Genomic DNA, 26,134 nt, shown 5'->3' on the forward strand with positions numbered 1-26,134 from the left:
AACAGGAACACAGCTGTTCTTACTGAAGGTTTCCAACCTGTCCTCTGATACACTGGTGGAAGCACACGCTGCCAGAGTTCTCATCTATTGCTGCTTTCTGTGGTGCCTTTAGCTTATGAGTAAGTTCTTGTTATGTCACCTGAGTCACTCAGAGGGCACATCTTATTCAAATTCTTTGTGGATCATAGATGCTGCCAAATTATTCAAACCAGCACATCAATAAGGCCAAATATCTCTACAATTTTATGAAAAGGGGCAGCAAATTTATTTTTTTTTTAAATGCACCTTAAGAATATATTAGGTTAGTGATTAGATGTCTAATTTAGAAAGAATGTTACTTCAGTTACAATGAATTACAATAAAATGTGTTTGAGTCCTACATTTATGCTATAAATAAAACTTCAGATGCAAGAGCATTTGTATGCAAATGAACAACTGATGATCTTTAGACAATATAAAATCCCTATTAGAACTTCAGAAAGACTTTAGATGAGAGTAAACTCTGTGCTTAAGCCCCTAAAATTTTAAGTCCTATTTCAAGAGCAGAAACCAGACTCCTATGATAGGACTAGGCTATCTCAATAATACATGAAGTGTATCAGCATCTTCACAGGAGGGTCAGAGAAGCCAGGGCACTAAACATGGAACCTTTTAAACTCTCCAGAAGCACACAGCATCTCCTCTTGTGTCCCATACATGAAATTAGTGATGCTGCCAACCTGTCCCAGTGGTTTGTGGTCAGAGTACTCCCTCCAACTCAACATGGCTCTGCTGCCCTGGAGCAACATCTGGAGATGTTCAGCTGTTCTGAAGTATAAGAACTCTAAGGCAAGAGCACCTGAAGCAGTTGGCTCTCTCCATGCTACTCTGCACAGATTTTTATTAAAATTATTTGGACCATGGAGCATAAAGGTGAGCACATCTCCACTATCTACTAGTTAGCATATAGAAACAAACAACATAAATGCAAATTAGGTTCCCGTTGAGTCAAGTGAAGACTGAGGCGCTTCTACGCATTTTCAAAAAATAAAAAATTAGGTGATTCTAAAATATTAATGTCCAAAAATGTCGGTGCTTCAAATATTAGGCCACAGTCAGATAGGAATTTTCAAAATCAGAGCTGCCATAGTACAAGTGGAAGAGATGTGCAAAGATGAAGAGAGAGGAGATGTCCAGAAGCCCAAGTTTGGTAAATAATAAGGGTCACTGTACCTTAAAGCAAAGCTCATAATGAGATACACCTCATATATTTTGATATTTTAACTGCCACCAGCTTTTTTCAGATACATCTCTGGATGCCTGAGATATCACTGTGTTTTAAAGGAAGTTTGCTAACTCTAGGGATCAAACTAAGCTTTCACAAAATATTTTCTCCATACCAAAAGAAACCAGAAATAGGTCCAAACAACAACAAGATCTTTACTTTCCTGCACTAGAAAACTAGGGAAAAAAATCCTCTTTATGAATTTCTAAGTATCTGTATTCTGACCTTGCAGGATTTTTTCAAGTCTGCTGTGGATTGTTATCATGCCTGCTGGAAAGAACTGCTGACATGCAAGCTAACCAAATTATACTCTTCTGCTTTAAAACAAGCAGTTTTGAAAACACTATCCCAAGGATCTATTTTCACATGTAGAAACTGTGTTAACTTATAAAATCTGCAATAAACATTGACATTTTTGATTGGCATGTTTTTTTTCAGACTTTCTAGATATTTCAGGGAGTTTTATTTTGAAAATCTATGTATTCAGAGAAAACAAACCATTCTATCTGAAAAAAAACCAAAACACATTTATATTCTATTCTGTTTGCATTATATTCCCAGTTTAGGGCTGTAAACCCTTCTTCAGTTCTCAGTATACACTCTGGTTTCTTTTCTTTTTTTCTTCTTTCCTTTCCTCCTTTCCTTTCCTTTCCTTTCCTTTCCTTTCCTTTCCTTTCCTTTCCTTTCCTTTCCTTTCCTTTCCTTTCCTTTCCTTTCCTTTCCTTTCCTTTCCTTTCCTTTCCTTTCCTTTCCTTTCCTTTCCTTTCCTTTCCTTTCCTTTCCTTTCCTTTCCTTTCCTTTCCTTTCCTTTCCTTTCCTTTCCTTTCCTTTCCTTTCCTTTCCTTTCCTTTCCTTTCCTTTCCTTTCCCTCTTTTTCTTTTTCTTTTTTTTCTTTTTCTTTTTCTTTTTCTTTTTCTTTTTCTTTTTCTTTTTCTTTTTCTTTTTCTTTTTCTTTTTCTTTTTCTTTTTCTTTTTCTTTTTCTTTTTCTTTTCTTTTTTTTTTCTTTTCTTGCTAGATTAAAGAGTGATAGTGGTGTGTGGCAGGGTTTGCACCTTTCAGGAGTTATGGCTTTGTTTTGTCACCAGATGGCTTGTTTGGGAGTCCAGATGGGTGCATCAAGGAAGGAAGGAAGGAACGAAGGAAGGAAGGAAGGAACGAAGGAAGGAAGGAAGGAAGGAAGGAAGGAAGGAAGGAAGGAAGGAAGGAAGGAAGGAACGAACGAACGAACGAACGAACGAACGAACGAACGAACGAAGGAGGGACCACAAAATAGTAAACAAACAAACAAATACACAAACAAAACCATCAAAAGAAGGTGAAAGAGGAATTAAAGGAGATGAACAGTAGAGCCATTTAGGAGAGCATGTCTTGGGGTCAGATAATGACTTAACATGAAGGTTGGCCTTATTAATGGACAGTGATCTTTAGCTACTCATTTAAGTAGGAATCAGTTGAATAAATTAATTCCCTTATCAGGGATTAATATCTGATGAGTAACAGGAAATACTAGAAGTCAGGGAGTAAATTGAATATTTTTCCAGACAGGCCAGTCAGCACAGAAGGCCTGGAATTTCTGCCATTGATCATGACCAGGCAAGGAGAGGAAGCCAAATTGTTCCTCTAGCTGGGAAGAAAACAGCTGCTGTCAGAGGAAGGGTCCATATACTAATAGTTTGGGAACTGGCCTTGGTTTTTATAGGTGTAGTTACCAGTCAGAAGTGTTTCTAGCACACCTGCAGCCAAGTAGGCACGAGTACTGTGAGTGAGTTACCCATGTCTTGTTTTCTGATTAATTTAGCCTGTGCTGGTAGTAACACAGAGAAGGACTGCTTGGAATGAAAGTCTGGTCACAGGACAGGTCTTTGTGGAGGCAGGTGTTCCTCAAAGTTAGCACCTCATAGCAGTTTAACATCAAAATCAACACAACATTGGAACACCAGACTAAATTTATTTTGAAGGTGCTCCCTTGGGTTCAGGCTTAAGGGACCTCGTGAAGAAGGGAAAGATGGGCCATCCTTTCTGCTGAGTTCAGTGTATGAATGCCTTTTGACAGTCTTGCTTCTTTAATTTATGGGGAAAAGCTTGCAGGAGAATATTCCAACATCTTGGAATATTAGTGCAATATATTCCAACAATTTTAATATTAATAGCAGAGCCCCGCTACAGCTGCGAGCATCTTACATGTGCTGGCTGGCCAGCGTATAATGTGCATTCTAACATGCTTTTCACCTCATCTGACATTTTGCTCATGGTTTATTAAACAATAGTGATGCTTGATTTGGGTTTTCCTGAAGGTGCATACCATGTGTTATAGGCTAAACAACAGGTCAACATAATAAATGAATTATTCCAAACACCTATGTGCTTCAAAAACTTATTCCTGACTCCTGTACGCTTGTCGCCAAGAATAGCTATGAGAATCCCCTCCTCCATACAATTAGGCAGAGAGCTAAAAATCTTACAAAGAGATGCAAAACTAGAGCATACATGATACCTTCCACTATTATATAACGTGAAAAAGGTTATTAACAAGGAACCCAAATGAACTCAAAACATGATACCACAGTAAACTGACCTTTGCAAGGTGTTGCTACGGAGGCCTTCCAGCTTGCACTCTGGCTGCTTTTCTGCTTCAAACAGCCACAGTGTTTACGTGATTGCTACTGTTCCCTCTTTTGCTGCTTTGGAGCATCTTACACTGTTCCATAAATTTATGTTAACAATCCCTCTCTCTGTGAAAAAATTGCTACCACCCCCTGTGACAGATATGTAATTCAGGCACAGACAAATTCTTCAAATCCATATAAATATTAAAAGCTGCATATAGGTGTTCAGCTGGTTTTCATCAGCTCAGTAAGCATCTGTCAGTGACTTGAGGCAACTGCATGCTTAGGTACTTTAGATTTGGTGTGGATAGGCTCCAGATCCTATCTGTCCTGGCAGCATGGAGCAGAGCAGTGAACTGGGCCTCCTGAACTCTGGTCAGTGTCCTCCAACATGGCTGGTCTTCCTTTTCCTCTTTGTTTTTACCCTGTAACAAAGTTCTTCTTCTATTAGTATCTATCTGATGACATAATTGCATCAAGTGTATTTTAGTATTCCTGTTACTTATTTGCAAACTTAGTCATTGTGAAGGCTTGCTTAAAATTCTACTGTAGCTAGCCCCAAAACTGCCCTAGTAGATGCCTTTGAAAAGAAGTGTTCATGCTCCAGCAAAAAAAAAAAAAACCAAAAAAAACCAAAACAACTTATAAATAAGGGAATAAGAGACTAGCACTGCTGTTTAAATTGCTTCCGCTCTTTAATTAAAATAAAACCAGAAACACTGATGTAAGACAATATATCAAAAGTAACTCATTGGGAAGAAAACCCTGAAAATAGCAAACATATGTGACATTTGGTTCCTGATCAAAAAAAGATTATATGTATCAGCTGATCCTTCCAAAAGTCAGGATATGTAGCATTTGATGTACACATTTAAAAAATGCAATGCAATCTTGAATCTCTGTTTTACTTTTAATTTTGGCAGAATTTGCCATAAAGCACAGTAATAGTGACTCTAAATCTTCACTTTAGCATGTTATTTTCCTTGTCCTTCTGCAGGTGTGATATACTGTACCTGCAGCCTTGAGAAGTCAAGATTCCTTGGGATGTTCTTGCCTTGGAGATTTCGTCAAGTAGATCCTCTTACTGACATCTGAACCCAGGATGACCTTGGACCATGTGGATATGCTAGAATTTCACACGACTCATCTCTGTAGGTATTATATAGTCTGAAGCCAAAATATCAGGGGAATTTGTTGTCCTATAAATGCAGACCTGTATTTTGCAATGAATACTTAGACGAAGACTAGCTTTGTTCCATAGCACAGCCTCTCTGCCTGCCAGAGGGTTGGCAGCTGCCTGGGTGCTAATGATCTCCGTATTCAACCAGCAGATCATGCCCTGGTTATCTGACATATGAACAAGTAGGGATTAGATTAATTACCATAAATGTCTTCTCATAACACATACTTTTGAAAGGATTTATTTAATAACAGATAACAGATGGGAAAATACACTTGTTCCCACACTGTAAAAAATAAAATAATTAATCACTAAGTGTATTACTTTTGTTAGCTTCTACTTCTTCTGGAATCTATGACTACATTTCAATATTGGCTCAACTTGTGCTCACAAACTGTTTTCCTTATGATTATTTAAATTAATTGATGATTTTAAGCACCACTAGAGGGCACAGAATTATAACAATATTTTTTAATGGATCGCAAAAAGCACATCAGGAACTGGAGTTCAGTAATGCTCATACTTTATTGGCCTGATCCTCAGTTTAAAGCCTCAGTCCCATTAACAGAGATGCATATGTGCTGCTGCGAGCTGTGCCATTGCCCACCCCAGCAATTAAACAAAGCTCAAGGGTTAGTGCCCCTGGGACAGAGGCCTGGCTCAGTGGGTTGGACCATGTACTCTCAGTTGAAGTTTGGCATTCCAGAATTTGAGCATCAGCCTTCAAATCAAGTGACTAAGGCCAGTAGAGTTTAAATCTAAGCATGGCTCTGGAGGAGTGGCTGATGGAAAAGGCATGCTGTACATCTTCAGCTGTAAATAAGAATGAGAAAAATGAAGAGTATAAACACTTGTGTATATCAAACCAGGGAAATGCAAACAAGTAGTAAATGAAGGATTAACTAACCCAATTTACAATTCAAAGAAAGAAGAGTAGATATGTGCCACTGGAAAGCTTAAATATTAATGGGATTTCTGTGGATAGCTGTATCAACTACTTAACATCTGTTTTGACATGTGTGCTGTTTCTGCCATCCCTTATCACGAGTCTGAGTGGCCACAGTGGTTCACATGTTAGAAAGTTCCTGTCTGAACTGGCCCGCAGTGGAGGAAAAAGTGTAGTGAAGACAGGAAGAAGTTTAAACTTGTCATTTAAAGACATCTGACTGAATGGCATTGGACACATTGTAGCAATGAATTAGTACTGGTGATGTGTCCATGTTACATTAGTAGGGGCATAAGTTAATGTTCACTGCCAGAACATGAAATAAGTCTTAACAGTTTCTTCTTTTCTGGGAGTTGAAGATCGTGTGTTAACCAAAGCTTGAAAGCCAAGCCTCTAACTAGCCAGCACAAAGGGAAAAAAAACCCCGAAAAAAAATTTCTGAATGTTTCTATTGAATTTCGCTTAACATTAGCATACACCTTACTGTTTTTCATTAAGACTTCAGAATTAATGCCGCATTTTCACATCGCGGCGCTCAGGCTGCAAAACCAGTGCCACGCAGCTATTTCTCGTGAAGTGGGTGCTGAAGTGCCGGGGTGTCTCGTCCTGTCCCCGGGGCAGCGCGGGGCACCCAGGCATGCCGAGCTGCGGCCCCAGGAGCGGCACGGGCGGCGACTGCCCGCAGCAGGCGGCCGCGGGGTGCGGGGGGAGTGCTGGGGATGGCGGAGGTCGCCCGCCAAGCACGGGCGATAACCCACGGGCAAAGCGGTGGCCGGGCGGGCAGCGCGGTGCGGCCGCGCCTGCGGGTGCCGGGGTGGGTGGTGTTTTTTTCCGCAAGCTCACCTTGATGCGGCGGGGCGTAAAAGGGCCGCGCTCGGCAGGGGGAGCAACGCTGTCTCGGCGCAGCGCGGGCACCGAGCGGCGGCACCGCTGCGCTCCGGCCGCACCGCGCCGGGGCCGGAGCTGACGGGGGCCGTGAGGGAGCCCGCAGGAAGGGCAGGCCCGCCGCTGCCCCTGGGATCTGCTGTCTCGCCGCCTCACGAGTCCGGGACACGGCGGAAGCGCCGGAGCGGCGTGCCGGGCCGCGCCGCCCCCTCGGGGGGACACCCGGCGGCTCGTCTGCGCTGCCCCGCCCGGGCCGGCCGCCCTCCCTGCCCGCAGTGGGGTCCCGCCGCCGGCCGGTCCTCCCCCGCGCCGCCGCCGGGACTTACGGCAGTTTTGTTACTTTCTCGGACTTACATGGACATTTCCCGGGAGCGCGCGTAGAACGCGGGCTCCGCGTCCCGCCAGCCGCTCGCCGCCCTCCTCAGCGCGGGCACCGCCGCTGTCTCTGCCGCTCTCGCCCCGGGACGCGAAGGCGCCCAGCGGCGCAGCCCCCGCCTGCCCCCACCGGCCCGCCTGCCTCGCCGACTTTCTCCGCCGCTCGGAGCGAGAGCAACAGCTTGCCCGGCCAAACGACGCGGGAGGCAGCGCGGGAGCGGGCGGCGGCGGGCACCGCCAAGCCGCGGCCTCTCCGCCGGAGCCGCGAGGAGCTGCCGTCCCTCCCTCCTCCCCGTCCCGGGCCGCGGAGCCACGCCGGGCGGCGCTGCGGGGACCGGCGGCGGGGCCCCGCCGCCCGGGAGGAGAGCGCGCCCGGGGGGGCGCCCGCTCCCTCGCCGGGGCCCCCGCGAAGCTGCCGCAGGCCGGCCCGCCGCGCCGGGCACCCAAAGTGGCCCGCGCCCCCGCGCCCCGCGGGCGCCGCCCGGAGACCCTCGGCCCCCGCTGCCTCTTGCGGGCCGCTGCCGCGGGGTGCCTGGCCGCCGCCGCCCGCGCCCTGCTCCGCCGCGGCCCCGGCGCCCGCTCCGGCGCCCGGGGTGATGCCATGCCCCGCAACCACGGCGGCGGGGAGGAGGGCGGCTCCGCGGGGCTCTGGGTGAAGAGCGGCGCGGCAGCTGGCATGAAGGATGTGGAGTCGGGCCGGGGCAGGGCGCTGACGAGCTCAGCGGCCCGCGGCGACGGCCTGCTGCTTCTGGGCACCGGCGGCGCGGCCGCCCCCGCCGGGCTGCGGGAGGGCCGCCGCGGGAAGCACGGAGCCCGCATGAGCCTGCTGGGGAAGCCGCTGTCTTACAGCAGCGGACCGAGCTGCCGCAGAAACGCCAAGTACCGCCGCCTGCAGAACTACCTGTACAACGTGCTGGAGCGGCCCCGCGGATGGGCCTTCGTCTATCACGCCTTCGTGTGAGTACCGACCCTCTCCCCTCTCCTCCCGTCCCGTCCTGTCCGAGCCCTCCCGTGTTCCACAGGCTGCTGCCCACACGTGTCCTGAGCAGCGCCCCGCCGCACGGCGCGGCGCGTACCTCCCTGCCCTGCTCCCTGGTCCTCGGGCATCCCTCCGTGCCGGGACACAGGGAGGACGAGTACCCCGCGAGGCGCGCCGAAAGTGCCCGGGAGGAGTCAGCGGAGGCGCGGGAGCCGCTGCCACCTGCGGCGCGGCTCCGCGGGCGGCGGGAAATCCCGCGCAGCCCTGGCTGGGAGGTGATGGGGGAAAGCTGGGTTCACCCGGCAGAGAGAACCGGAGGAGAGAACGACGGGGAGCACATGCTCGCTGTTCCCCCGGGCGCCCGAGGCAGCCAGTTTGCGCGGGGGGAGACTGCGCGGCGCTCCCACTGATGCCACACGCCGGCCTCGAGATTAGACGGAGCGAGGGGTGCCGGCGGCTGCCGGATCCTCCCCGCGACGGCGGGGCGCATTAGGTATCCAGCATAGGTACCCGCGGCTCCTGTCCTGCCGAGCGGACACCGAGCGCTGCGCGGTTTGAAAAGTTGCCGCCGCGGAACCGTAGCCCTCGGTTCTGCCTCCTGAGTGTTTTCCGGGCGCGCCTGGTCCCCGCCTCGCAGGGAGCGCGGTGACAGCGCCTTCCCACGCGGGTGCTCGCCGCGGGTGCGCGGCGCCGCGGGATGCTGCGCCTCAGGTGCGGCCACCTGCCGCTGGCAGCGTGCAGCGAGCGGCCGCCGCGCAGGCGGCTCCTCCGCCGGTGCCTGCCGCTGCTGAGCTTTGATCTTAGCGAGTGACGGTTCCTGTCGCACTCATCCTGAAAAAGCCCGTGACGGAAATATATGTTCCGTCCCATCGCTCAGTGGAGAGCGGTACTGTCACCGCGCTGCGAAACTTGTGCTGCTTTAACTTCAAGAGGTTTGCCCGGGACACCTGTGGTAGGGGACCCGTGGCTGTCACTGCTTGCAGTATCCTTGGGGTCAGACGTGTTCCTCAGTTCATTAGCAATCCTCTGTTTTTATGAGTTTTGGTATTATTCGGGGGAAAGGCCCTACTCAAAATCCTTTTAAATGGCTGAGCAAAACATGCACAGTCTGTCAAGGAGTCCTGACAGTGGATCGTATTTATTTGTGAAAACGTGATCAATTACAGAGGAAGGAAGTTAAGCATTACTGTATTAGGGATATAATACAATTTATCGTTATGTTTGTCTACAGGAAATACCTCCTAATCAGAATATTTAACTGATATGCTGTAAGTACTTGTATTAGTTCCATAACAGTCATGGAAATCAAGCTAGTGGCTGCAGCGTCTTGGATAAAAAAGCAACTGGTCCCTACAAGCTGTTTGACAGCATAAAGAGCGCTCTTCTCCCAGCAACAGGGGAACCCTCAAATCTTGCTTTAATAGCAGCTGTTGTAAGTAAAACGTTGCCAAAAACATGGCACTCTGATTAATACGATACTTTGTGGATAGATTCATTTAGTAGATGACAATTACTATAGATAGCAAGTAAGCAATATGCTTAATATCATATATTATTCAATAAAAGGTTTTTTGTCCGCTTAGAGGATCTTCCCATTATTTCTGTTTTACTCTGAAAATCAACTCTTACATCCAAATACGTTCTTCTTAGACAGCATTTATTTGGTACATTTTGCTGTCTGGGTCCTTACAGGTGTTTTCCTGCGGCCTAGATGGATGTAAATTAGTGTTGCAACAAACACCAAAATATATACTAGGAATAATTTTACGGCAGTGCCTGAAGTTGCCATACAAAATATGCAAATTATAGTTTTGGACCTTTTTGTTTGAGTTCATAATAGAAATCTTTAAAACGAGAAAAGTTCAAGTGGGAAATACAGCTGACAAGTTTAAACCTTAAAAAAAAAAAAAAAAAAAAGTGGTAAATTTCCAAACGGAGGGTAGTCATGACACAGCAGTGCTGTAAACAAGGAAGACTGCCAGCTGCGTTTAGATAATTGCCTGCATAGAAAGAGTGCCAGTTTTAATTTTTAATTGCAAATGGCAATTTTGGCAAATGTAATGCCAGCATTACATCTTTTATCTGAACAGATCTGTGTGAAAGATCCTGAAACATTACTGTAGTATAAGACACCTGGTAATAATATTACCTTAAAGTATCTGTCACTGATACAGTGTTTAAGGTGCATTTGAAGTTCCATTGGGTTTCAGTTTGACAGCCATCCTTATTGTCAGTCTACAAATTATTTTAATGTATTTGTATAATTCTGATTTAATCACAGTCAGATAATAGGATAATATTTATGGTGTTCCAGACTCATTTTTTTTCCAGCCACTTGATCAAATATAGTTGCAGCTTGGAAAACAGACTTTCTTACAGAATTAAAAACCAAAACATAACAAAAAAGCCACAACTATTTGAAAAAAGAAGTCTTGAGATGAGTAGCTTAGAGTTGTAAAGACATTACAAAGTATGTGGAGATGTCTGCTTGTACCACTGCTAAGCTATTCCTGACTGCAGTGGAGCCCGTTATAGCTCTGTACTATTTCTGTTACAGGAATGGGCTATCTGGGGTGAGTCCTTTTGAGTAGATCATTGGTCTCCTGAAACCTCACTCTGACATGCAGGTTGAAGTAATACAAGAGTGGTTACAGAATTTTGGTTTTAAAGGCTTTGGTCTAACAGTTTGGAGTTGTGTGTTTGTTTTTCAGATAAGATCTAGGGAATTGAAGATTTGTTACAAATAAAAATAATTTCTGCAGTGATATTTTCATGTATCACTCCCAGAGTGAAAAACACTCCGGAGCTAAGAAGCATGCCCAGTTAGCTCTTCTTTTTTCTTCTTGCCCTTTCAAATAAGATAAAAATAGGCCAGCCACCTAAGGAATGAGTGTTGTGACCTACATTCAGAAGTCAATTGGTTAGTTTCTTTGTAAATACAAACCTGCCAGATTCTAGAAAAGACAGCTATTCTGCAAAGCTCTGCAGCAAGAGGAAGAAGCTACTCTTGAGCAAAGGCCTTTGCTTTCAGTAAAGTTGTGCAGGGGAGCAGAGCCGTGAATGACATGTTTCTTGAATCGTTTTTTGTGCACTTCAATAGTTCTTTACATTGAAAGTCCTATTAAAATTTAAGATCTTTCCTGCAAGTTTTTGAAAACCTTCTTTTTAGATACCACTTTATGCCACACTGCATCACCTACACATGGAGCCATGTGCATATTTAAGACATGTGCTTACACTAAAAGGCTGTGATACTGTAACTTTTCAAAAGCATTGTCTTGGAATGTCACAGGATTCCTTCTGTTATTGCTGTTGCAGTTTATTATGGCTTGTTTGGTGTGATAAAAATGTGCAGCCATTGCCTTAGAGTGATCAAAGGGGAATTCCAGATTTGTTGCAAATTTAACTCTGGGTTTCATCTTCAGTTATCATAGGAGCTTTGTATTATTTTTGTTTTTAATTGACATTCTGAAAATGTGATGGCTTGAGATGTTCAGAAGAAAAATACTCCTCTTTGATACTGTTTATACTGGTAGGATATAATTAGTTACATACGTTTCCTAATTTCACATGTTGGATTTATTTCAGGAATAATAAAGTTTCTGTTTCTTTCTGACTTCTTTGTAATGTATTCCATGCAGAAGTCTTTGATATTTGTTGTGGAGATGTCCTTCTATTTACAAAGCTACCAACTTTACTTTTGCTCTGGAATCTTCTGAATTCCAAATCACACATATGGATGTGTGCACAAGGGCAGTAACAATTTGCATGGCCTGTATTGATAGGCATTCATGGACATCCCCCATTGGCCACTGCAGAAGAAAAGAGACAGTGTTAGCTGAATTGCAAGAGCCTGTATGTTGTTATTCTTGTCTTTTGTGTTATTGATGGAAAAAACCTGAAAAATTACTTCTGGAAAAAATGTAATGATGCCATCAAAGATTTAACTAGCTATTTTAGTCTTCCAGATCTGCTGGAAAGGATATATCTCAGTAACGATCAGAATGGCTGTTGAACAGCAGGTCTTTGCGTGTGAGCTAACAGAGCTGCATCACACTGTGCCCCTGGTATAATAATGGAGGTTCCAGAAAACCAGTCATGTGCAACACCCAAAGGACTTGCTTTTTCCCATTCTATTGAAAGTAGGAGAAACGTTTTTATTTCTTCATTTTTTCTGGCATCTAGTGAACTAGTTCCAGGTGCTCTATAGGTAACTCTACACCTTTCATCTTTTCAGATACCATTTCAGAGTCAGGATCTGATGCTGTTAGAGTAGCAATATATTTCTTCTATATGTTTGTAAAAACAAATAACAGCATGATGTTTACAATTAACAAAAATACTGTTGAAAACATAAATATGTAGCAAATCAAATCTTATTAGGTACTGAGGAGATAAAACATTAAAACTCTTTAACTGTAGTACACAAACCTTAGTAGGCATTTTCTTTCAGGGACAGTGCATTAAAGTGGATATTTAGATGCCCTTCAGTATAAATCAGCAGTGATTTACTGCATTTGAAGCAGTCTGTGATTCTATATATGTGCATATTTCTCACCTACACATTGTTTTGAAGGAACCTTGGGAAGTTACCCAGTCCAGCTGGGAGATACACTCTTCCCAGTTGTGTGAGATGGCTTTGTCCAGACAGGTCCTAAATTTCCCTGGATGAAGGTCCCACCACCTTGCTGAATAACCTGCAGGTCTGCAACACCTGCCTGTTGAAAAAAGAGGTGGTTTGACTTGGGGAGGGAAGAATGGAAGAGCCACCCTGAACGTCCCAAATGGCAATTTATGGTCATTGTCCCTTTCTATATGTTCTGTCACCGCTGAGAGGATTTTGGCTTATCATTTACCTTCAAGGAGATGTAGGCTGCTACTACATCATCTGTTAGAACACCCTTCTGTCAGACCAAACATGTTCAGCTCCATCACCTGCTCCAAGACAAAAGCTCAAGACTCCTGAGTATCTTGGTTGCTCTCCAGCATCTCCTCTGTCTTCTTCACATTCCTGTTCAGCTGGGAAGGATCACAGCTGACTGCCCTAGTGTGTGAGGCCATGCTGAGTAGAGAAGAAAACCTTTCCAGCCTGTCAGTCCCAGTCTTCTAGTGTAGTTACTTGGTGCTTGCCTTATTTCTGAAAAAAGCATGCTGTTGCCTTGCTCAACCTTCTGTGTCCACAGAAACACCCTTTTGTCTGGGCCTGCCGCCCAAACAGTGGGTTCCCAGCCTGAATGGATACATGGGATTATTCTGCACCAGGTGCAGATATCTGCTTTTCCCTTAGCTGTGCTCATAGATGTTTATGGTCACATCCAGTATTTTCTTGTTCTACCTCAGTTGTTACGTACTGACCAGAGCAGTGGAGATGTAACAATCTTTAAAACCATTTGTCTTCTTCTTTGTGATTAGTAGAGAAGATTAAATGCTCAGCTATGCTTCATTCCTCCTCTTTCCTGGTCTTGTTCATGGACAGCAGACCTCTCCTGGAACTCTGTCATGAGCACTAAATAACATCTAGCTTCTATTTTTTGCCTTTTTTTTTTTTTTTTTTTGTTGTTCTTTTGGGGGCGGGGAGTGGGTTGTTTATTTTTGTTGTTGTTGTGGTGTTTTTTGTTGTTGTTTTTTTTTTGTTATTGTTGGAGAGTTATTTTCCACTTAAGGATTTTCAGTAGATAAGTATCAGGAATGTTCATGCTTATCTTAGTAAAATCTGGTTTCACGTTTATTTTTTGAGGCTTGATCTATTACATTTTCTCATTTGCACTGGCCTTACTTTCTGACTCAAGAATGGTGATCAGGGGAAGCGACTAATTTTCTATAAAAATCAAAATAGATCCACAGCTTTCTATAAAAAAGACTACAAAAGGCTGTCTTTGAGAAAAATTCACCCAGAACTGGGTCAGGGAAAGTTCATGCATGTGGGCTTTCTTCTATTTGCCATAAGGTTTATTTCTTAAATGAGATTAGGAATTGTGTTTAGGAAGGTGGATAGTAGGTTAGTATTTGAGTTTCAAATTAATCTACAACCTTTACAAGAGAATCTTCCTCCTCTTATAGCAAGACATGTGTTAAGAGTTTTTTTCATAATTATCTTTTTGCTGTAATTTTTTGTCCTCGCACAAAACCCATGCAATGAACATCATATGTGGGGATGAGACTCCTACCTCACATCCATTTTTCTTGGTATGCCAGTCTTTGGTGAGGTATTCTTGTTTTTTTTTACTGAGTGTGTTGTATGAAGTGGAGACTCTTGGAATACTTTTTGTGGTCTCAAATTATGAAGGAACCTGCCCAAAATTTCAGATTTATTCTGAGGGATGATATATGAATTTCCAGTATGGAATTAAATACGTGTTCTCAAAGAAGAAGTGGTTTTAGTGAATTAATGGCCTGTGAGAAAGTATTTTTGTGACAGATTTTCAAAGTAGGCCCTGAACAATATCTTAATGATAGAGACACCTTTCTTCACTGAACACTTTTTTAAGTTTCTGTGTTGTTCAACTTTTTAAATCAAAAGTAGGTCATGATATCTATTCATACTTGATGCTCTTTCCCTACTCCAAGTCTGACTATATTTTTAATAGTTGTGGTGAAAATTTATTAAATTTGTGACCGATTTTAAGTGAAGCAAAATAGTGTCTTCTGCTCTCAGGTAGAAAAGATGGAGTAGAAAGCATGAATAATACTATCTAACAAAATATCTTTAACATGTATACATAGTAGACATAATTTTCTGTATTATTTCTAATGAGGCAGATGTTCTCTAACCATTAACACAACACAGCACGCATTCTTGGTTTTTTAGGTTAATGATGGTGCATTGAGATTCACTTGTTAACATGGGTTATATAAAATATACTGAGTTTGGGGGAACTTGCAATTTTTTTTCCTTGTTTTCTCTGCAAGATTTTTTATTTTGTGAATTGGTTTTACAGATTTCCTGTAAGAGAGCAGATGTACATTACCCAAGGGATTGCCACCACAGGTCAATCAAGGTAGAAAATTCTTGAACTGCTCAGTTTATCAATTGCAAAATAATTTTAAGGAGTTGCCCTTTCATGCGTAAACCTCCCCTTCCTTTAAAGATATTAATTAAAAGTTCAAAGGCTGTCATATAGGTCAGCTGCACCTAATCAAGAAATATTTTAAATTTTCTGCTGAGCATTAGATTTATCTTGTGATAGCTGTCTGAGTTGCAGTGTAATTGCATTGCAGGAAGCTCAGCAAAACGTTCATCATTTGGGGCACTGAAGTGTAGTCTCAGACAGTGTCTTCTGCTTGAAATGTGATTATTTCTTAATATATACAGCCTGGTCCAGTGATGCAGAGGTGGACACAGTCCTCAAGCCTGGCATTTCTGAAATTTTCTATTTAGACTTCATCCAAGAAAATCTTCAAACATAAATGTGTGTTTTACTTAACAGAGATAGACATAAATATGTCTCTAAGCATTTTCTTGAAGAGTGAATAATTTTCAAAAGCATGAAGTACCTGCAGCTTCCTTTCATTATTCTATTGTGCATTCAATGGGTAATTCACTTTTTTCTCCCCACTTGTACAGAATGAAGTTTAACAAATGAATCATGCTCTTAAACTGATTAGAAATAATGAAGAAAGGAAGTTCAGTACCTGCCCACGACTTGATTTAAGCAATATATTCCTGTTTGTCTTGGCTTCCTTCTTGCCTTGAGACTCCATAGTCTGACCAAGCAAACATATTAATGCCTTTTGAGATTTCTGTAGAGTTTTCATTCTTTTATTACAGTTTTACCTGATACCATATGGAAGGAACGGGCTGGTGCCAGGAGTCAAATTGACCAAACCAAGAGAACAAAAACCTTATGCTTTGAGAAAAAAATTGCTACTGAACACATTTAGATACCTCCTATTTCACTTGTGTCATAGATCAGAACACTTGCACACATTCTTGAGGTCATTCAGTCAGAAATAGCATCTAACTTCTCCTAGGGCATTACATTTAATTTCTTTATGTGGCCTAAGCTCCTCCATAACTTTGGTATCTGAGAACTACCAATTAGAAGGAAATGCACAAATCTTTCCCTTTGAAGCTGTCATGACAGGAATGCACTTTAAAGTTACTGCTGGGCCTTTCTGAATGTAGATGAGAGTCCTGACATACTTGAGAGGGTCTTTTGTGGGAAAATTTATACTACTTTGGATGAATTTCTGTAGGTGGTGGAGCTAGAGGGTCACTGATCCTTGGCAGTGAGTTTGAAGATCTAGGCCACTCTCTCTGTGAGAAAAGTCTCTGTCAGTGCATCTTTTTAACAGTGAAACTGCCCTGTCACAGGACAGATGACAGGTGATGGCTCAGTTGAAGCTGGCGTGATGAGGCTGGTGTTATATCCACACTACTGCCATGCTGGTAAGCAGGTGATGTCCTCTTCCCATCAGGTAGCTCAGCCCTGGAGAAAATGAAACTGCTATGTTTCCAGAAAAATCACACAGTGAATTCATCAACTTGAAAAACTTTTACATCCAAGAAAGTTATGCTGACTGAAGTCAGAAGTCTCCAAATTCATTAGGAGGAACGAAGTCTCCTTTCTCTCTTTTTCTGCTTACATCTCTCTGCAGTTGATATCTATCTGTAGAGTCAGGTTTATTCACATGTACCAGAAGAATCGTTGCCACAGGAAGGAGCACTCTGTGCAGCTCTGTGCAGAAGGATCTGTATAGATGGCAGGAAACGTAAACCCATGTGTGAACGAGCTACTTGCAGGTATCTGTGCAACAGGGAGGGAAGAAGGAAGAGCCTATGCTGGCAGAGGGAGGGTTTTTCTTAGACCTGTCCTTCAGACTCTTCTGAATGCAGTTCTGAGAATTTAGAAGCATTCAATCACAGAATCATTCAGGTTGGGAAAGGTGTTTAAGGTCATACAGTCTAACCATAAATCTAACACTGCCAAATCCACCATTAAACCACATCGCTGAGTTTCATATCTGCCATAAGTCTTTTAAATGTCTCTAGGGATGGGAAGTGAATAACTTCCTCAGCAGCCTGTTCCAATGCTTGACAATCATTACTGTGAAAAAATTTTTCCTAATATCAGATCTAAACCTCCCCTGGTACATCTTGAGGCCACTTCCTCTTGCCCTATTGCTTGTTACTTGGAAGAAGATGCCAACCCCCGCCTCACTTCAACAGGCCTTTCTTGTGCCTTTGGCTACAATTACTAGAAATGTTAATATAATGTTTCTTCTTCAAGGAGGTTCCATTCCACTTCAGGCACGACTATGGTTAGTTACAGTAAGTGTGCATGGCCTCAAGTGACTTATTCAGCTTCTAGTTGATGAATCTGTGTGTGTGTCTCTCTTTGATATGTCCCAACCACCTCTGCAGACTGAAGATGAAGCAGAATTTAGAATAAAAGACAAACAGCTTTGCTAATGTCTGGGGCCATTATAAGTGTTTATCCAATACAATTTGCTCAAGCAGTTGTATTTCTTTCCCCTTAACTTGGAAAATAGAGATTTCATTTAGTGGTTGGAGATACTGTCTGGAAGGGAGTTATCCTTCCTAAAAGGTCACACTGACTACTGACTAAACTTGTGATTTGTCTTTGCAAATAATTTATTTGCTGGGTGAGGTTGAGAGGTTATTGTTGGCTACAATGAGACAGATGATGGTCCTGAATTACAAATACTCTTTGGAAGGAATTTTGACTTTTGTCCTGAAAATTCTTGTAGACATACTTTTTAGCGGTGTTATTACTAGATTTAGGTATTTACAGAGTAATTACTAGAAACCATCAAACTGAACATTGATAAATACTCTATCTTTCCTTCATGATTGATGGCAAAAACTCATCTGAATTATAAAGATTTTATAAAGCTTCTTTAGTTCTACTTGAGAAATTCTTCTATGGAGAGAGAAAGGACTAATCTGAAATCTTCAGTGCTCCCACATATGTGTGGGCACTCTGCATAGGATTTTGCTGTTTGGAGATATTACATGGGGAGAGTTATGGTGAAAGCATATGTGGCGTTGCAGAAGCAGAAGTTATCTAGGTGGGAGCACAATCATTTAGGGAAGGGAGAATTTATCAATGTCTACTTGACTGTAACAGTACTTGACTGATACTATGTATTACTTTCAGGTTAGAAAAGTGCTTGTCTTCTACTAATAATATATTTTTAGTATTTCTCCCCCCCTTTCACCTGTTTTCTGTAGAGAGAAAGGTGAAGGCATACTATGAGTCAATTTTATGGATTTATATGTAAATAAACATGATATTGACCTTTACATTTTTCTTCCACTGAAGTCTTGACTCTGTATGCAGATCTGAGGAAATACCACAACATGAAAGTTTTGTTCACTAACTCATCGTGTTCGTGATTGCTTTTCCTCTGGTAAATATGCATGTAAATCTTGCTGAAGCTGAGCCTCAGCTAGTTTATTCCCGTTTGGGTCTACTCTTTGCTGGAGCTGAGGTCACTTTTTAGCTGCTCTTACAGGTCATTTCATGGGAAGGGCTGCAGCTGGACAGCAAGGTGCAGTCCAGTGTCTGACCTCCAGCATGGCTACATCTACACTTGGAGGAAAACCTGGAGAGTTGCATCTGAAATACCCTCTGGAATTCAGAAACCTGGTGAGAAATGCAGTCCTCAGGGACTTTTTCTGCAGAAAGGGATTCAGTCAGTCTTACTCTTGTCCAGAGAATTTTTCCTTGAAACCATAACTGAGTTACTAATACACATGAAATATAAAAGACATCAAAAAGTATATTAATATTAGATTAAATGTTGTTATTGCTGCTGTTCATGAATGGGAAAGCTGGAGCTGAAGTAACTGTACCAAACTGGACACAGTACCACACCAGTAAGTGTCAGCAGGAAAAATTATTTGTATGATTTTTCTCATACGCCCATATCTGTAAATTATCTCACCACCATGAAAGGTCATGACATTTTTTTGTCTTGCCTTTATCATAAACTTTAGGAGTTAAATACTATAATGTACAGTGATTGAAAACTCAGATTTGTAAGGATAAAACAGTGACATTTCAGATATGTCCTCGACTGGAAAGATAAAGTTTACTAGCAGGGCGCGCATTTATTTAAGAAATATGATTTTATTAAATTTTGATGGTGTTTTTCAAGCTTAATAATCCATGACAAAATTGTATTCTTCTCTGTCTTAAGTATAAAATCTCTATGAAGTATGACTTAAAAATGATCCTGGCTGAAATTGTAAAGATTTGGAAGCAATTTGCAGAAGAGCGATCTCTTGACTGATCAAGAGACCTGAAGTGTATTTTGGTTTTGGAAATGGGATCAGGATATTAGAGAGGCCCATTCATCTCCCAGTCTATATTTAGCACCCTGCAGTGAACCAGTGACTGCCTTCATCACAGTGCAGCGTGTATCACAGTCATGTCTTATGACCCCGCAGGGTATCTGCTGTAGTCAGTATTTTGAGAAGGCTCAGTAATAAAGTTCTGTGTTTCGGCCTTGTCTTTAAATATAAGGCATACTGTAAGGGATATGTGACCTTGGCAGGTTATGCTGTTCCAAGTATGGATCTGTGGATTGATTTTGAACTGAGGGCTGACTTCCCTACTTCTGGAGGGTGTGCAGGTGGTGGCAACAAATCACTACACATAGAGCTCATACTGTTTCCTGGCAGTAGAATAGAACTGTTGTCTTGCAGTCTAGCCCTGGGAATTGCTGGTTAGATGTTCCAAAAAATCATTAGCATGTTAATTTGATTAAAAGCAGTAATTAATAAAGAACACTGGAAAATTGTTAGGACACCTTGTGAAAATGATGGCACATAGAGGTACAGTTCTGGAGGGTGACATTTACCAATGTGCAAATTTCTTTCATGTAACAAATGCAGACTATAGAAGTTCATGATAAAATAATTTGAGCATTTAAATAATGCTGCATTTTTCTAAATCACTGCAGACAACAGTTGTCACTGTCTTTTATGCAGGGTGATAACCCAGACATCATTGTTCAGATGGACCTTTATAATTCCTAACATGATCTTTGTCAAGCTAATATCTCAAAGGTGACCTATCTGTCACCACAGCTCAAATTATTAAAACTCTTTCAGTTCTTGTAACCTTCTTCTGTCTGGACTCAGCAGTGTGCTCTGTGTGCTTATCCCTGTGGCTGTACAACCCTTGCTCCTCAGCAGCTCCTCTTACTGCTCCTTCCTTTTCTGGGGAGAAAGTTACTTCTCTTCCCTTTCAATAGCTGTAAAAAGTATCTGGCTAGTTAATTTCTAAAAAAATATTTTTAAGTGAATAACAAAACCAGAAAGTCAGCTTTGCATGATTCATTAAGTGGAAGGAAACAACAAATGGAACTGTTCCTTTTTGCTGGGTCTGATACCCTCAGCAGCATGTGATACAAGTGCTTTTCATATACCAATATATACCTTGACAATAGATTAGCATGAGTGCACTTCTAACATACAGCAACTAATCCTAACTTCAGTAAAACTGTAACAAAACCCATGATGTGTTATTTTCCCGTCACTTTTTGAAAGTGACGCTTATTTTGGCAGATGCTGAACTGTTGCATGAGCTAGGAATTTCATTGTTTAACAATTTTATGAAGATTAATTATCACATGGTTGATGAGAGTCTCCTTCCTGTATTATTTGTCTTTGTTGAGGGTACTGAATTAGAGAAATGGATGACTGGTGGAAGAACAAGCAGAATGGCAACGCAGCTTCTCAGCATGTAGCAGGGAAACTAGGAGGCAGCTGAATTAATAGTGCTAAACTTACACCCTGCTTTACAACTGTCTGTGAGGCTGGGAGCTAAAACAACTGCCAAATTAAGTTGATGGTAGAGGCTGGTAAGAATATGGGGAAAACAGTCAATGGGATAACATGGACGAACACACTGAAATCAGTGTCGTGGGTTCTTGGAAACAAGTTGCTGTCAAAATCCTAGGGCTTCACAATCTTTGAGAAAGGTGAATGAATTGGAGTATTTTGTTCATTTTCAGGTATGTTTTTAGGAAGCTGCTTCTCCCAAAAGACACTTCTCCATCTGTAAACTTTTGCAGTCTCTAGTATGGAAGGAAGATCAACTTAATGCTCTTGAGATAGTTGAATTAATTTCTAGTGATCATATTGCTGTCATCACTGTGTCTTCTGGGACATTCTACCAAACCTCTAAAACTGTGTATAAATTATATGCAAATTCTTCAAAAACATAAGTGGAAAAGAGTATTTTTGCTTGCGACCTTGGATGAAACAGCAATCCAGATCTTTGCAACTAAGTGTCTTAAATAGTTTTTCTCTCTTAAAAACTAAGCTCTGGATGACAGGTGTTTAAAAATTATATATATATAGGCAGGAAGGTTTCTGGATAGGCTGAGTCCACTGTGATTGCTGTTTCTGTTCCACATTGAATCATTCAATACATTCAATTCAATACAAAAAAAACCAAAAGACCCCCAACAAAACCCACTGGATTTTTTTTTTTCATATGGAGAGTCTTATAAAGCTTTTGAGGCTGACGTGTTTCTAAATTCTTTTTCCAACTGAAAGGTGAAAAAAAGATTATTTTTCTTTTTTTGAGTATATAGGTGTTTTCCAAAATACCACTCAAAATTAAGATGTAAGACTTCAATTTGAGTGGCTTTTTAGCTACTCTGCCAGTCAATTTTTTTTCTTCTTTTGCTTGTGCCCAGTTGATTTCCTAAGGGACTAATGATCTTTTCTTACCTCTGTGCTCTCTGATTAACTCAAGTTGTCCCACGGAGGATGAAGGATCTGGAGTCTAAAGGCTTACTAATGGTCACGTTTGTAACTGGATCCCCTGGACGTTGCTGAGGGTGAAAAGAACACAGCTTTTAACACCATGGTTTATTTCCTTTGAAATTTCAGCACCGTCCTGGCACTTACCTCACACTCTTTTGGCTTTCAGAAAACTCTCTGATGCATTCAAGCATGCAGTTATTTATAAATATATCTATACCTATATGTAAAAGTGCTGATGTGCAGTGCTGTCTACATTAATGAAAGCAGAGAACATGATTTATATTTTGTTGAGTCAAACTCTAGTACTTTTGGATAAAGAAGTCTTTAGCAGGTACAAACGGCAGGCGAAATCCTAAAGCTGTTTACTAGCCGTTAATTCCAGGCTCAATCCAGAAGCTCTTACTCAAGCAAAATGCCTGTAAAGTAATTGGATGCTTTATCTTCTTATTCTTAAATTTTGTGAGAGTGCTGTGTAATTTTTTTAAAAATTGTTCAGGTTTCTGTCAACCCAATGTAATCTCATTTTGTGCAGCCTCAGGAGTGACTGCTTGTGCAGTGGTGTATTATATGGTAAATCACCTGCAGCTGCAATGTATCACAGTATGCTGCAGACAGTGTTTTTACATTTTTACTTTAATCATTTGCAATGAGTAACAGAGACTGTAAGTGGCAAAATACTTTGTCTTGAAAGGTAGCCATTGAAATACTGCTGCAAAAGTAACCATAGAGTTTGGAAAATTATATGGTACAAAATAACCTATTTTGCTATATACAGTTTTATTCATTTCTGAAAATGATTGTTCTTTTGCAGGCATGGGGATCTGGATATTTTTCTAATGTAAAATGAATAGGAAATACTTCAATTGTTCAAATAGCTCTTAAATGTATTTCAGTTTGATAGCTGATTGAATATTATGTTTGTAGCCTTTGTGCAAATCAGTGTTTAATAGCAGAGTTTGCTCCATAATGAACATAGATGAAGGCTGTTCTTTGTAGTATCAATCTAAAAACCCACATATATTAATATAATGCTGTTGATGTTAAGTTGTCTCATTGCTTGGAATTTATTGCCACATTTCTTGGCACATAGCTGTCAACTAAGGGAGCTCCTTGCAACTCCAACTTAAGACTTAGCACTTCCCATTTAGAAAATGACCTTACAAGTTAGTCAAATGACTGGACTGCTATGGAACAGCAGCTGTTGGTGGAAAATTCTCAAAACTGGCATGGATCACTTACTGGTAGCTCCTTTAATTGCTGATACTGTTGCCTGTGAATGCAGTGGTTATCAGTTGCTTTATAGTTCTTGGACCATTCTCTAATGGTTAGCATTGATTTTTAGCTTTTAAGTTGAAAATATCTGAGGCTTAATCTACTGGTTTGTTTTGTGCATTTTCTAGCAACTTTGTGTAAATTGCTAATTATTAATAACACCCTTGAGGCATGAAAATAAATACGGTAAGATTCTCATGATGAAATGTATTTTCTTTTGAAATCTCTAAGAGCATATTTGGTCCAGTTGATTTACATAACTTGCCTGCATAGTATTGTGAAAGAGTAAAATAAAACAGCTCAGCTGCATCTGCTGTCTTCAGGATGTTTCTGAGAGAACAGTCCCAGACAAGCATGGAGTTTTTGTGGTCATCTCTTTGGCCCATTGCCCACCTGACCTGGACCACTGCAAAATGCAGTGCCTGATCTCATAATTTTACCATAAGGTAAAATGACAAATTCTCAGCATGATCTGCTACTTAAGTCTGGATTTGTATCAGTTCTATGTTTGTCGCTAAATAAATTAAATCTGTCTGGAAGATTGTCTACAGGGAAGTATGATCATCAAATGAAAAACTCTCGCATTTATAAAGGTTTAAAAAGGCGAGAATTAAGAGCTGGTAATTAAAGGTATCACTGTTTTAGAGCACTTACCCTCATTTGATGTTTAGTCCTGTTCCGTAATATTCAGTGTGGAATAGTTGGTTGTGTGACTCCAGTTGTGTAAAGTCACAGTTGTGAAGATACTCTCAGCAGTACTGGGTACAAATATACTTTGAACCTGTTTCCTGTTGTGGAGTCCTTCCTTGCAGTGCGATGTATGCTAATACGTTACAACTTGCAAATTGCAGTGTTTTATTGCTTAATTTAAGCATAGTTTGCATTTCTTATGGTTTGATTGGTTGGCAAGGCATGCAGAAATTCTGAGTCAGATGCACCTATTTCTGGATGCCCAATGTAATTAGGTGCAGCCCTGAAGCAACATGTTTTGTGCAACTTTCCAGGCACACAAAATTCAGAAATACAAGGGAGGGTTTAAAAATTGTTTAGGAAAAAAAATAGTGCCATTTAACTTTAAATTATGATTGTATTTTCTCTGGTGAGCTTCATAATTATGAGATTCTGCTGCTTTTTTTTTTTCCCTTCCTGTTTTCTTTTTGGATTTTTTGGGGGTTTTTTGGTTTTTTTTTTTTTTGTTGTTTTTTTTTTTTTTTTTAGTAATTATAACCTTGATACATATGAAATATGCCAGATGGACATTCCTGGAAATGTCAGTGTCCTGTATAACCTTGGAGCATTTATGTAGAACCAGCATGGTCATTAAATTCCACAAATTTCTGTTTTCTGTAACCTTGTCCTGGGACATTGCTGTTGAAAGTGAGTTTTATTCCTGTAGCTTATGTAGCCTGGTTTGCATGACCAGCCTGCTAAAAAGTGTATTGATTACTGCTACTGCAGTTGGGTACATGTTGCCAATTGAAAACAGGACTGAAACCAGCAGCTTCTTCCAGGCATTATTCACTGCTGATAGTTTTTGGCTCCTAAAAATTTGGTTTGAATTTGTCACTAGGAGAGGAAAGCAGCTTGACTGTAATTGTCTTACTAAAATGGAAAAGTATCCAAAAAAGGTTCCTGTACTTTTGAAGACTAAGGTTCTATTGAAGAAATAATTTTAACTGCATCAAATAGAGTGCTTAATTGCTTGTGTGTAAATAACAGAGTAAAATCCATAGGGGTAGTAATTTAGGGGGGAAATTAAGTGCAGCAGTGTCTAGTATTGGTTTCCTTAAAATACAAGACATCTTATGAGTTCCCAGAGCACAAAATCACATTCATCTATTTATTGAAAGTATTGCCTCCTAAGAGAAGAGTGTAGAATTTAAAGATCTAAGGAAAAAAATCCATTAATTATGCACTTTTTAAAAGACACCCAGAATCTAATTTTCATCTTCTGTAGAGTTGTTTTTTGAGGTCTGTCCCAGTTTTCTTGGCTTCATTTGAGAGGTGATGTCCCACATCAGCTACCCTTGGCTGAGTGCAGGCTGGTACCTGGTACATTTGCTGGGTTGTACCAGCAAATGTCTGTCAAGGTGTGGCTGTGTGTGACACCAGGCTTGCTTTTTGGTGCTGATAAGCTGTTGGTATTATGGTAATCACTTCAAATCTGGGTAGGCAGTCTAATCTGTAAGATGTGAATTCTAGGTTTGGGTCACTATGTTTCACAGTTATGGTTAGTAAGGCCTTTTTCCTGTTGTTCATCTTAATTTATTTGTTTGTTTTTTTTTTTAATAGAGGGTCTTTTGAGTCTTGTTTATCTCCCCTACTAAAAATCCTTTGCATGTGATTTCTTTTTTCTGTAAAACCTTACCTTAAAATTAAAGATACTCTCTTTAATATACGGACATTGAAAATTTGTGTTAAATGCTTGACTGGTTTATTAATTTTCTTCTATTTAAAATGCATTTTGTAATCCAATTAGGTAGGTAATAACAATAAACGCATTCCCTAAAATTCCAGTAAATAGTATAGGCAACATCTTAAATTTCCAATGGAAGAAAAATGAAGTGACATTGGAGACTCAGAGAGTAGAAAAATTAAGCCAAAACTGAAATTCGGGGAAATTGCTGGGACATTTTTTTGTTTATTTTTAAAAACTCAGGAGATAATTTTTATAAAAATATGATTGTAAAACCCAAGCACCGCAGTTTTTAAAAACTAACATTGATGTGAATTAACATTTTTCGCCCGGTCTGTAGCTTTCAAAACTTAGACATTTCCCCTGTGCTTTAAGCTTTCCCTTCCTTTCAGTGATGTTTTCCTTTTGACTCAGCAGCCATACACTGAATAGGTGCACCAGTACAATGGGAGCATGTTTAGGT

At 41.3% G+C, this 26,134-nt stretch overlaps 1 protein-coding gene and 1 long non-coding RNA gene across 4 annotated transcripts in view; one reads left to right on the forward strand and one right to left on the reverse strand.

Moving 5' to 3' along the window:
• Positions 1-6,978: 6,978 nt before the first annotated feature.
• KCNQ5 (potassium voltage-gated channel subfamily Q member 5) overlaps positions 6,979-26,134 on the forward strand; it is a 279,196-nt gene continuing 260,040 nt past the window's right edge. For both annotated transcript variants that reach the window (XM_030267452.4, XM_004176865.6), the window contains exon 1: positions 6,979-8,214. In XM_030267452.4, coding sequence (XP_030123312.1) covers positions 7,859-8,214 — 356 coding nt within the window. In that variant the 5' untranslated portion in view covers positions 6,979-7,858. The remainder of the gene's footprint in view (positions 8,215-26,134) is intronic.
• Positions 9,356-24,796, reverse strand: LOC115494264 (uncharacterized). Of its 2 annotated transcripts, none has more exons than XR_012054933.1 (3): positions 23,910-24,796; positions 21,948-22,051; positions 9,356-16,928 (listed from the first exon to the last, which is right to left on the reverse strand). It is a non-coding gene; the product is annotated as an uncharacterized lncRNA (long non-coding RNA). The 2 variants fall into 2 exon arrangements; XR_012054934.1 differs by having other exon boundaries at positions 9,356-16,665; positions 23,910-24,795.

Source organism: Taeniopygia guttata, chromosome 3 (genome assembly GCF_048771995.1).
Source record: "Taeniopygia guttata chromosome 3, bTaeGut7.mat, whole genome shotgun sequence".
Classification (NCBI taxonomy): domain Eukaryota; kingdom Metazoa; phylum Chordata; class Aves; order Passeriformes; family Estrildidae; genus Taeniopygia; species Taeniopygia guttata.